This window comes from Entelurus aequoreus, linkage group LG20 (genome assembly GCF_033978785.1).
Source record: "Entelurus aequoreus isolate RoL-2023_Sb linkage group LG20, RoL_Eaeq_v1.1, whole genome shotgun sequence".
Taxonomy (NCBI): Eukaryota; Metazoa; Chordata; class Actinopteri; order Syngnathiformes; family Syngnathidae; genus Entelurus; species Entelurus aequoreus.
In genome coordinates this window covers 11,429,275-11,443,579 of record NC_084750.1, presented here as the reverse complement: position 1 = coordinate 11,443,579, position 14,305 = coordinate 11,429,275, and the positions used below count along the sequence as shown (strand labels likewise).

The 14,305-nt window shown below is 45.2% G+C and overlaps 1 protein-coding gene across 1 annotated transcript in view; it reads right to left on the bottom strand.

Moving 5' to 3' along the window:
* The window catches only part of LOC133636393 (thrombospondin type-1 domain-containing protein 7A-like), a 162,426-nt gene that overhangs the window by 101,672 nt on the left and 46,449 nt on the right, over window positions 1-14,305 (bottom strand). The window contains 2 exon segments of the mRNA XM_062030385.1: window positions 4,593-4,833; window positions 12,060-12,254. Coding sequence (XP_061886369.1) covers window positions 4,593-4,833; window positions 12,060-12,254 — 436 coding nt within the window.

Sequence of the window (14,305 nt, the reverse complement as noted above, 5' to 3'; positions counted from 1 at the left end):
CGTGGCCCGTCACGCCATTGGACGTGGCTCGCCACGCCATTGGGACGTGGCTCGCCACGCCATTGGGACGTGGCTCGCCACGCCATTGGGACGTGGCTCGCCACGCCATTGGGACGTGGGCCGTCACGCCATTGGGACGTGGCTCGCCACGCCATTGGGACGTGGCCCGCCACGCCATTGGGACGTGGCCCGCCACGCCATTGGGACGTGGCCCGCCACGCCATTGGGACGTGGCCCGCCACGCCATTGGGACGTGGCCCGCCACGCCATTGGGACGTGGCCCGCCACGCCATTGGGACGTGGTCCGTCACGCCATTGGGACGTGGTCCGTCACGCCATTGGGACGTGGTCCGTCACGCCATTGGGACGTGGCCCGTCACGCCATTGGGACGTGGCCCCTCACGCCATTGGGACGTGGTCCGTCACGCCATTGGGACGTGGCCCGCCACGTAATTGGGACGTGGGCCGTCACGTCATTGGACGTGGGCCGTCACGCCATTGGACGTGGGCCGTCACGCCATTGGACGTGGGCCGTCACGCCATTGGACGTGGTCCGTCACGCCATTGGGACGTGGTCTGTCACGCCATGGGACGTGGCCCGTCACGCCATTGGACGTGGGCCGTCACGCCATTCGACGTGGTCCGTCACACCATTGGGACGTGGTCTGTCACGCCATGGGACGTGGCCCGTCACGCCATTGGACGTGGGCCGTCACGCCATTCGACGTGGTCCGTCACACCATTGGGACGTGGTCTGTCACGCCATTGGACGTGGCCCGTCACGCCATTGGATGTGGCCCGTCACGCCATTGGACGTGGCCCGTCACGCCATTGGACGTGGTCCGTCACGCCATTGGACGTGGTCCGTCACGCCATTGGACGCGGTCCGTCACGCCATTGGACGCGGTCCGTCACGCCATTGGGATGTGGGCCATCACGCCTTAGGACGTGGCCCGTCAAGCCATTGGGACGTGGGCCGCCACGCCATTGGGACGTGGCCCGCCACGCCATTGGGACGTGGCCCGCCACGCCATTGGGACGTGGCCCGTCACGCCATTGGGACGTGGCCCGTCACGCCATTGGGACGTGGCCCGCCACGCCATTGGGACGTGGCCCGCCACGCCATTGGGACGTGGTCCGTCACGCCATTGGGACGTGGCCCGCCACGCCATTGGGACGTGGCCCGCCACGCCATTGGGACGTGGCCCGTCACGCCATTGGGACGTGGCCCGTCACGCCATTGGGACGTGGCCCGTCACGCCATTGGGACGTGGCCCGCCACGCCATTGGGACGTGGGCCGTCACGCCATTGGGACGTGGCCCGTCACGCCATTGGGACGTGGCCCGCCACGCCATTGGGACGTGGCCCGTCACGCCATTGGGACGTGGCCCGTCACGCCATTGGGACGTGGCCCCTCACGCCATTGGGACGTGGTCCGTCACGCCATTGGGACGTGGTCCGTCACGCCATTGGGACGTGGGCCGTCACGCCATTGGGACGTGGCCCGCCACGCCATTGGGACGTGGGCCGTCACGCCATTGGGACGTGGCCCCTCACGCCATTGGGACGTGGTCCGTCACGCCATTGGGACGTGGTCCGTCACGCCATTGGGACGTGGCCCGCCACGTAATTGGGACGTGGGCCGTCACGCCATTGGACGTGGGCCGTCACGCCATTGGACGTGGCCCGTCACGCCATTGGACGTGGCCCGTCACGCCATTGGACGTGGTCCGTCACGCCATTGGGACGTGGCCCGCCACGCCATTGGGACGTGGCCCGCCACGCCATTGGACGTGGGCCGTCACGCCATTGGACGTGGCCCGTCACGCCATTGGACGTGGCCCGTCACGCCACTGGACGTGGCCCGTCACGCCATTGGACGTGGTCCGTCACGCCATTGGGACGTGGCCCGCCACGCCATTGGGACGTGGCCCGCCACGCCATTGGACGTGGGCTGTCACGCCATTGGACGTGGGCCGTCACGCATTAGGACGTGGCCCGTCACGCCATTGGGACGTGGCCCGCCACGCCATTGGGACGTGGCCCGTCACGCTATTGGGACGTGGTCCGTCACGCCATTGGGACGTGGCCCGCCACGCCATTGGGACGTGGCTCGCCACGCCATTGGGACGTGGCCCGTCACGCCATTGGGACGTGGCCCGTCACGCCATTGGGACGTGGTCCGTCACGCCATTGGACGTGGCCCGCCACGCCATTGGGACGTGGTCCGTCACGCCATTGGGACGTGGCCCGTCACGCCATTGGGACGTGGCCCGCCACGCCATTCGGACGTGGCCCGCCACGCATTAGGACGTGGCCCGTCACGCCATTGGGACGTGGCCCGCCACGCCATTGGGACGTGGCCCGTCACGCTATTGGGACGTGGTCCGTCACGCCATTGGGACGTGGCCCGCCACGCCATTGGGACGTGGCTCGCCACGCCATTGGGACGTGGCCCGTCACGCTATTGGGACGTGGTCCGTCACGCCATTGGGACGTGGCCCGCCACGCCATTGGGACGTGGCTCGCCACGCCATTGGGACGTGGCCCGTCACGCCATTGGGACGTGGTCCGTCACGCCATTGGACGTGGCCCGCCACGCCATTGGGACGTGGTCCGTCACGCCATTGGGACGTGGCCCGTCACGCCATTGGGACGTGGCCCGCCACGCCATTCGGACGTGGCCCGCCACGCCATTCGGACGTGGCCCGCCACGCCATTGGGACGTGGCCCGTCACGCCAGTGGGACGTGGCCCGCCACGCCAGTGGGACGTGTCCCGCCACGCCATTGGGACGTGGCCCGCCACGCCATTGGGACGTGGCCCGCCACGCCATTGGGACGTGGCCCGTCACGCCATTGGGACGTGGTCCGTCACGCCATTGGACGTGGCCCGCCACGCCATTGGGACGTGGTCCGTCACGCCATTGGGACGTGGCCCGTCACGCCATTGGGACCTGGCTCGCCACGCCATTGGGACGTGGCCCGTCACGCTATTGGGACGTGGTCCGTCACGCCATTGGGACGTGGCCCGCCACGCCATTGGGACGTGGCTCACCACGCCATTGGGACGTGGCCCGTCACGCCATTGGGACGTGGTCCGTCACGCCATTGGACGTGGCCCGCCACGCCATTGGGACGTGGTCCGTCACGCCATTGGGACGTGGCCCGTCACGCCATTGGGACGTGGCCCGCCACGCCATTCGGACGTGGCCCGCCACGCCATTGGGACGTGGCCCGCCACGCCATTGGGACGTGGCCCGTCACGCCAGTGGGACGTGGCCCGCCACGCCAGTGGGACGTGTCCCGCCACGCCATTGGGACGTGGCCCGCCACGCCATTGGGACGTGGCCCGCCACGCCATTGGGACGTGGCCCGTCACGCCATTGGGACGTGGTCCGTCACGCCATTGGACGTGGCCCGCCACGCCATTGGGACGTGGTCCGTCACGCCATTGGGACGTGGCCCGTCACGCCATTGGGACCTGGCCCGCCACGCCATTGGGACGTGGCCCGCCACGCCATTGGGACGTGGCCCGCCACGCCATTGGGACGTGGCCCGCCACGCCATTGGGACGTGGCCCGTCACGCCATTGGGACGTGGTCCGTCACGCCATTGGGACGTGGTCCGTCACGCCATTGGGACGGGGTCCGTCACGCCATTGGGACGTGGCCCGTCACGCCATTGGGACGTGGCCCGCCACGCCATTGGGACGTGGCCCGCCACGCCATTGGGACGTGGCCCGCCACGCCATTGGGACGTGGCCCGTCACGCCATTGGACGTGGCCCGTCACGCCATTGGACGTGGCCCGTCACGCCATTGGATGTGGCCCGTCACTCCATTGGACGTGGTCAGTCACGCCATTCGATGTGGCCCGTCACGCGGTCCGTCACGCCATTGGGACGTGGCCCGCCACGCCATTGGGACGTGGTCCGTCACGCCATTGGGACGTGGTCCGTCACGCCATTGGGACGTGGTCCGTCACGCCATTGGGCGTGGCCCGTCACGCCATTGGGCGTGGCCCGTCACGCCATTGGATGTGGCCCGTCACGCCATTGGACCTGGCCCGCCACGCCATTGGGACGTGGCCCGCCACGCCATTGGGACGTGGCCCGCCACGCCATTGGGACGTGGCCCGCCACGCCATTGGGACGTGGTCCGTCACGCCATTGGATGTGGCCCGTCACGCCATTGGATGTGGCCCGTCACGCCATTGGACGTGGCCCGTCACGCCATTGGGACGTGGGCCGTCACGTCATTTAACGTGGGCCGCCACGCCATTGGGACGTGGGCCGTCACGTCATTTAACGTGGGCCGTCACGTCATTTAACGTGGGCCGCCACGCCATTGGGACGTGGGCCGTCACGTCATTTAACGTGGGCTGTCACGCCATTGGGACGTGGGCCGTCACGTCATTTAATGTAGTTCTCCAGATCAATTAAATTGGCCCTCTGAGGGCAGCCAATAATGATAGCTGTTGTACATCAGTAGTGTCAAGTGTGCCCTCCCTTCATCCCCACATGACATCGGTGGGAATGTGCGGCAGATCCAACACAGTTACAAACGTAATAGATTACTTAGGGTGGACTAACTTTTTGGGAGGAACCTGGCCCACGTTGACCCGCACACAGATGACTTTGCGTGTTTGCATCCCCACGGAGCAGGAAGCATCGTTTCCACGCCCTCGTCCCGTGGACGTGTTGGCGGCGGGGACGGAGGAGTCCTCCATGCATTGGCCCCAAGGGCCCGTCTGCCAGTGGTACACAGTACACGCGTGCTCGTTGCAGCTACGCACTTCCTGTAAGGCACTGATGTTGGGGCACTGCACTCCACCTAGACAGGGAGACAACATTAGTACAGTATCAGTATCAAACTACTTTTTACACCTCCACTACACTTACTACATTATATATACACTTAAGTGTGTATATTGTACATATTACATATTGTTATGAAGGTGTCTGTTACTACATTATATATATACTTGCAGTGTGTATATTGTACATATTACATATTGTTATGAAGGTGTCTGTTACTACATTATATGTATACTTGCAGTGTGTATATTGTACATATTACATATTGTTATGAAGGTGTCTGTTACTACATTATATATATACTTGCAGTGTGTATATTGTACATATTACATATTGTTATGAAGGTGTCTGTTACTACATTATATATATACTTGCAGTGTGTATATTCTACATATTACATATTGTTATGAAGGTGTCTGTTACTACATTATATATATACTTGCAGTGTGTATATTGTACATATTACATATTGTTATGAAGGTGTCTGTTACTACATTATATATATACTTGCAGTGTGTATATTGTACATATTACATATTGTTATGAAGGTGTCTGTTACTACATTATATATATACTTGCAGTGTGTATATTGTACATATTACATATTGTTATGAAGGTGTCTGTTACTACATTATATATATACTTGCAGTGTGTATATTGTACATATTACATATTGTTATGAAGGTGTCTGTTACTACATTATATATATACTTGCAGTGTGTATATTGTACATATTACATATTGTTATGAAGGTGTCTGTTACTACATTATATATATACTTGCAGTGTGTATATTGTACATATTACATATTGTTATGAAGGTGTCTGTTACTACATGATATATATACTTGCAGTGTGTATATTGTACATATTACATATTGTTATGAAGGTGTCTGTTACTACATGATATATATACTTGCAGTGTGTATATTGTACATATTACATATTGTTATGAAGGTGTCTGTTACTACATTATATATATACTTGCAGTGTGTATATTGTACATATTACATATTGTTATGAAGGTGTCTTTTACTACATTATATATATACTTGCAGTGTGTATATTGTACATATTACATATTGTTATGAAGCTGTCTGTTACTACATTATATGTATACTTGCAGTGTGTATATTCTACATATTACATATTGTTATGAAGGTGTCTGTTACTACATTATATATATACTTGCAGTGTGTATATTGTACATATTACATATTGTTATGAAGGTGTCTTTTACTACATTATATATATACTTGCAGTGTGTATATTGTACATATTACATATTGTTATGAAGCTGTCTGTTACTACATTATATGTATACTTGCAGTGTGTATATTCTACATATTACATATTGTTATGAAGGTGTCTGTTACTACATTATATATATACTTGCAGTGTGTATATTGTACATATTACATATTGTTATGAAGGTGTCTGTTACTACATTATATATATACTTGCAGTGTGTATATCGTACATATTACATATTGTTATGAAGGTGTCTGTTACTACATTATATATATACTTAGTGTGTACATATTACATATTGTTATGAAGGTGTCTGTTACTACATTATATATATACTTGCAGTGTGTATATTGTACATATTACATATTGTTATGAAGGTGTCTGTTACTACATTATATATATACTTGCAGTGTGTATATTGTACATATTACATATTGTTATGAAGGTGTCTGTTACTACATTATATATATACTTGCAGTGTGTATATTGTACATATTACATATTGTTATGAAGGTGTCTGTTACTACATTATATATACTTGCAGTGTGTATATTGTACATATTACATATTGTTATGAAGGTGTCTGTTACTACATTATATATATACTTGCAGTGTGTATATTCTACATATTACATATTGTTATGAAGGTGTCTGTTACTACATTATATATATACTTGCAGTGTGTATATTCTACATATTACATATTGTTATGAAGGTGTCTGTTACTACATTATATTTATACTTGCAGTGTGTATATTGTACATATTACATATTGTTATGAAGGTGTCTGTTACTACATTATATATATACTTGCAGTGTGTATATTGTACATATTACATATTGTTATGAAGGTGTCTGTTACTACATTATATATATACTTGCAGTGTGTATATTGTGCATATTACATATTGTTATGAAGGTGTCTGTTACTACATTATATATATACTTGCAGTGTGTATATCGTACATATTACATATTGTTATGAAGGTGTCTGTTACTACATTATATATATACTTAGTGTGTATATTCTACATATTGTTATGAAGGTGTCTGTTACTACATTATATATATACTTGCAGTGTGTATATTGTACATATTACATATTGTTATGAAGGTGTCTGTTACTACATTATATATATACTTGCAGTGTGTATATCGTACATATTACATATTGTTATGAAGGTGTCTGTTACTACATTATATATATACTTAGTGTGTATATTCTACATATTGTTATGAAGGTGTCTGTTACTACATTATATATATACTTGCAGTGTGTATATTGTACATATTACATATTGTTATGAAGGTGTCTGTTACTACATTATATATATACTTGCAGTGTGTATATTGTACATATTACATATTGTTATGAAGGTGTCTGTTACTACATTATATATATACTTGCAGTGTGTATATTGTACATATTACATATTGTTATGAAGGTGTCTGTTACTACATTATATATACTTGCAGTGTGTATATTGTACATATTACATATTGTTATGAAGGTGTCTGTTACTACATTATATATATACTTGCAGTGTGTATATTCTACATATTACATATTGTTATGAAGGTGTCTGTTACTACATTATATATATACTTGCAGTGTGTATATTCTACATATTACATATTGTTATGAAGGTGTCTGTTACTACATTATATATATACTTGCAGTGTGTATATTGTACATATTACATATTGTTATGAAGGTGTCTGTTACTACATTATATGTATACTTGCAGTGTGTATATTGTACATATTACATATTGTTATGAAGGTGTCTGTTACTACATTATATATATACTTGCAGTGTGTATATTCTACATATTACATATTGTTATGAAGGTGTCTGTTACTACATTATGTATATACTTGCAGTGTGTATATTGTACATATTACATATTGTTATGAAGGTGTCTGTTACTACATTATATATATACTTGCAGTGTATAGTGTACATATTACATATTGTTATGAAGGTGTCTGTTACTACATTATATATATACTTGCAGTGTGTATATTGTACATATTACATATTGTTATGACGGTGTCTGTTACTACATTATATATATACTTAGTGTGTATATTCTACATATTGTTATGAAGGTGTCTGTTACTACATTATATATAGATTTAGTGTGTATATTTTACATATTACATATCATGACTGTGCCTGTTACATTGTATATGTACTCACAGTATGTAAATAAAACTTGTTGGACATGTTGATTACCTGCATTGTTAGCCACCTCTTACTAGCATGTTTTACTCTTTAGAAAAGGGAAAGACATATTCTTGTCCCTCATAAGCATAGTGTGGATGATGGGAAAATAATTCCAAAAAAGTGCTGTTATTCTTAATAATAATCAGCTCTTCCTACGTACTAATAAATACAAACCAAATATAATACGTGTTATTCCATTATTCAATAACTATATTTGTAATAATCCATGTGGATACATTAATCAGGCATGGTTTTGTGTCCATTGACAAGGATGATTTCACCGTGTGATATTTGATATTTCATATTAGGTGCCAGAGACATCATGTCGTACAAGTGAGACAAGACTTAATGCGATGATAAATGTGTTGTACAAGTGAGACAAGACTTAATGCGATGATAGTGGGGCCAGAAGGAATCATCTGGAAGCGCTGCCAAGCCAGGCGTGAACCATCTGCTCGTTTTCTGGCCCAAAAAACCAAGAAAAGTGTGATTCTATTTTTTTTAAGTGTGATTGGCAGTTTGGTGAGTTGGCAGTGTTATTGGGATGATTGACGTATTACTTACTTTTTGCGTTGATTTAAAACTAATGCATACTTATATCATAATAAAATATTTTCTATTCCATTCTTTAGAGCAGGGGCCCCCTCAAATGTTAACACTGAATTAGTAATCTTATTCTTGATTTGAATATATATCAAATAAATATTCAATAATTCAATAATACTCAGTTTACAATTTTGTCAAATATATGATATATTTATCAAAAAGATAATTACCAAGGCTTAAGTCAGGCTTATTACAAAAATATAGGGATGTCCGATAATGGCTTTTTGCCGATATCCGATATTGTCCAACTCTTTAATTACCGATACCGATATCAACCGATACCGATATCAACCGATATATACAGTCGTGGAATTAACACATTATTATGCCTAATTTGGACAACCAGGTATGGTGAAGATAAGGTACTTTTTAAAAAAATGAATCAAATAAAATAAGATGAATAAATTAAAAACATTTTCTTGAATAAAAAAGAAAGTAAAACAATATAAAAACAGTTACATAGAAACTAGTAATTAATGACAATTTGTAAAATTAACTGTTAAAGGTTAGTATTATTAGTGGAGCAGCAACACGCACAATCATGTGTGCTTACGGACTGTATTCCTTGCAGACTGTATTGATATATATTGATACATAATGTAGGAAGCAGAATATTAATACCAGAAAGAAACAACCCTTTTGTGTGAATGAGTGTAAATGGGGTGGGTTGGTGCACTAATTGTAAGTGTATCTTGTGTTTTTTATGTCAGTGTTTTTCAACCACTGTGCCGCGGCACACTAGTGTACCGTGAGATATTGTTTGGTGTGCCGTGGGAGATTGTCATTTCACCTAATTGGGTTCAAAATATTTTTTTCAAACCAGTAATTATATTCCGCAAATTTGCCGTTGAGTGTCTGTGCTGTCTAGAGCTCGCCAGAGTAACCGTGCAATACTCTTCCATATCAGTAGGTGGCAGCCGGTAGCTAATTGCTTTATAGATGTCGGGAACGACGACGATGGTTTGCAGGTAAAAAAGTATCTAACGCTTAAACCAAAAATAAACAAAAGGCAAGTGCCCCTAAGAAAAGGCATTGAAGCTTAGGGAAGACTTTGCAGAACGAAACTAAAACTGAACTGGCTACAAAGTAAACAAAAACAGAATGCTGGACGACAGCAAAGACTTACTGTGGAGCAGACGGCGTCCACAATGTACATCCGTACATACCATGACAATCAACACCAAAATAGAAACGCATGACAAGAACTAAAACACTACACACAGGAAAACACTAAAAAACTCAAAATAAGTCAGGGTGTGATGTGACAGGTGGTGACAGTACACCTACTTTGAGACAAGAGCTATAGTGATGCATGCTTGTTTATGGTTCGACTTCATATCCAACAATTGTGAGAATGACTTTTTACTGTCAATATTGGCTGCTGAGTTAAATTTTTTAATGTTTTCTGCTGGTGGTGTGCCTCTGGATTTTTTCAATGAAAAAAATGTGCCTTGGCTCAGAAAAGGTTGAAAAACACTGTTTTATGTGGATTTAATAAAAAATAAATAAATAAAATAAAAAAAAACGATACTGATAATAAAAAAAACCGATACCGATAATTTCCCATATTACATTTTAACACATTTATCGGCCGATAATATCGGCAGACCGATATTATCGGACATCTCTACAAACATACATACTAATCAAATATACTGCAAAAGAAGGGACTGAAAATACTGAACATATTTTTATGAATTATAAATAAGTTAACAATGAATAATAATATATATTTTTCTTAAATACACTGCAAATGAAAATACAGCTACCACTTTGGTCGTATTTTTGGCGTTTAAGAAACTTCTATGACTTTAGCTCCGTACTTCTCCAGTTTGTTTGATATTGTCATGACTGCCACTAGTGGTTGACAAGTGTATTACAACTTAGTACCACTGCCGCCCATACGGACCCCAACTGACAAAAATATATATTTTTGGCGGCCCAACAATGGCGAGGAAACACTGCTTTTAGAGGATTTCAAAGATTTGGCTTTGTGTTGACTTCAATATTTCCCGTAAAATCTTTTTTTCATAATAATGTGCAAAAGAAAGATATAGCATATGTTCCTTCTTGACTGCACTTAAATGTAGAATATATGTAGTATATGTCGAATATTTTTATATTATTTATATATATATATATTTATATATATATATATATATATATATATATATATATATATATATATATATATATATATATATATATATATATATATATATATATATATATATATATATATATATTTGTATATATATATATATATATATATATATATATATATATATTTGTATATATATATATATATATATATATATATATATATATATATATATATATATATATATATATATATATATATATATATATTATATTATTTATTATTATTCTTGTCTATTGTCAGCGAACTGTAGTGCTGAATTTTCCCCAGAGATCAATAAAGTACTTTCTATTCTATTATATTCTATATTTTGACTACAGTGGTTCATATTGTTGCTAAAAGTATTTTTTACTGCCATATGTTGTCACCACTGAGTCATGGAATCAATTGTTTTAAATTATTTTGTTAAGAGTACATACTAACATGTAAATTATTATACTAATGTGAACATTATGTACAGTACAGGCCATATATATATATATATATATATATATATATATATATATATATATATATATATATATATATATATATATATATATATATATATATATATATATATATATATATATAATAAATACATAGAGCAATATTTCCCCCTTGTAGTTCTGTGCCGTCACAACTCCCTTCTCTAACCATAACAGAAAACACATTGAATGAGAAGGTGTGTCCAAACTTTTGGCCTGTACTGTATGTCACACTATGAAATATTTACGTGCCATAAGATGGATACACCAAAGACGGCAGTGAAGATAGAGCTAGTGAATTTGACACTGCAAATATAAATTAAAGTAAGAATGCGTCTCAGTCTTGTGGAAGTTTGGTTCTTCTGGTTGTCTCTGCATCACAAACATGTTTATTTCACTTGGAAACAAAAACATCACAACAGTCAAGATACACGTCTTCTTGTTTTATCTATTCCGAGAAGTTTAGGTATGGTGAATTGCGTAGGAATATTAATGTTTGCATGTTGCTCTTCAAGTGCAGCTTCTTACCTTCCGCTGCGTGATACGCCAAGATGGAGCGAGCTCGGGTCTGCTTGCCCTCTGTGTTTTTCCCAGAGCAGGTGTGGGAGCAGAGGGACCAGGAAGTCCAAGGGCTGAGTGCACAGTCCTTCGGGCAAGGCACCTCACAGATGACTGGCATGGGAAGGATGGCATCCCGGCATAGTTGGCGCTCCACATGCTGGCCTTGTGACAACAAAAACAAACGTTGGGTCAACAATCCGGTATCGGCATCCGCTCAAAACTCGCCGTTCTACAGGCTCCTCCCCCGGCCACGCCTACTCTACCAGTTGAAGGGTCGGCTGCAGAGACCACCTTATTGGAATATTGTTGAATATCATTTAAATTGTTGGGTAAATTGTCCGAGGTTTTCATCCAGAAAAGGGTGCAGTGTCATCTCCGGGTCGGGAATGTGGTCCTTCTCCAAGTGGAGGACGTCTTGGCGTTCACAAGTGAGGGAAGAGTGGATCATGAGACGGACAGGGAGACCAGCGCATTCCATCATGCTAAAGAGGGAGCCGAGCCAGAAGGCGGGTTAGGGCGACCGGCCAGAAAATTGAGGGTTTTCGATCCCAGCTTCCGCCATCCTAGTCACTGCCCATGTGTCGTTGGGCAGAACACTTCACCCACATTGTTCCCAGTGCCGCTCACACTGGTGCTCTTCCTGTTCTGACTACGCCTGTTTGGACGGGCTGTACTGAAAAACTAATTTCCCCCTTTGAGACAAGTTTCTTGAAAAAAAGGTGGATTTTCATGACTTGCCACAACTTCTGAAAAATACTATTTTCTAAAACTTCTATATCTTGGAAATTGCGTTTTAAAATGTCATGACTTCTCCAGGTTTCTAATGACCGTACGAACTCTGGTCGTTCACATCCTGTAGTTTGTCTCCTAGACTGCTGGACTTACTGGTCCTACATTTGATTGGCGACCAGTCGAGTCTGGGCACACTACATGAGATGATGTCAACACGGTTGGATTAATCTGTGTTTTATAGAGGATTATATGATGACTGAGCAAGTGCTGTCCTCGGTTCTTCATCCCAGTCCATCATTGAAGGAGTTCAGCTGTGAAAATGTCATTGATGGACGAGCAGGAATGACTCGTTTTCAAAGACGCGGACAGAAAGCTCAGGGGAAAATGTGATCTATTCTCATCAGGACCAGACAACGGGAGATCAATATTGTGAGAGGACGGAGGGCTGGGGGACTTCAATTAATGGCTTCCTTGCGGCAGATAAAGCTTGTCCTTCCAGTGACTGCAAGACGTCGTCCTTGAAATCACCGCTTTGTTTGTCCGAGCAGAAACGGTCTGCTCAAATTTCACATCCGCTGAAGTCTTTTTTGGGGAGTATTGGTCATTAGGGTTGGGTATCGAGTATCGAGTATCGATTGGAACCGGGACTAACTTTCCGATTCTCCCGGAATCGTTCAAAAGTTTAAATTTCGATTCCTAGTTTCGATACCCAGTCCGCCGACCGGAAAAAAAGAATAAGTCCGCCGACCGGAAGAAGAAGCCGCTGAACACCGAAGAAGAAGCGCCCACCGCCGGAAGTGTTAGCATAGCTGAGCCTATGTAGCCGAGCGAGTCAGTCAAGCATGGATAAAGCGGGCGTCGGCGATCGAAAGTGTGGCTTTATTTTACTAACATGATGAAGCACCTCCGATTTCATGGAGTACAAATAAATGTGTGTCCCGTCTTCGACGCGCTACGCCGACCGCCCTCCTCTGGCTCTTCCTCCGACGCCCAGCCTGGCACCTCGGTGACTGCACTGCAGTCCGAATCCGGTAAGTAAAACAATATATATGCAATAAATAATGTGTTTTGCGCCAACGTTGAGGCAGCTAACAAATTAGCCCGCATATTTTTTCATAGACAATTTACAACCTGCTAGCCAGGCTCCGCGATGTGCTCAGCGTACTCCGTTCACCGTAGCGGCAATGGGGAAGATGTCGGTGCCACAGACGGAAGAGTGCCACAGAAAGGTCACTGTACACATAGTCAAAAGACTGCATCCCTTTTCAGAGGTGGAATCTCCAACATTTAGGTTTGTTAAGCAATAATGTTAGAGCTAAGCTAATTGATACTGGGCTAAACAGTAACAGCAACATTACATGTTTGTTTACGTTTGCAGGGATATGGTGAAAACTCTCAACCCAAAATACATACCACCTTCCAGGGACTACCTGTCAAACACATTGATGGTACAAGAAGAATCGGAACCGAGAATTGTCAGG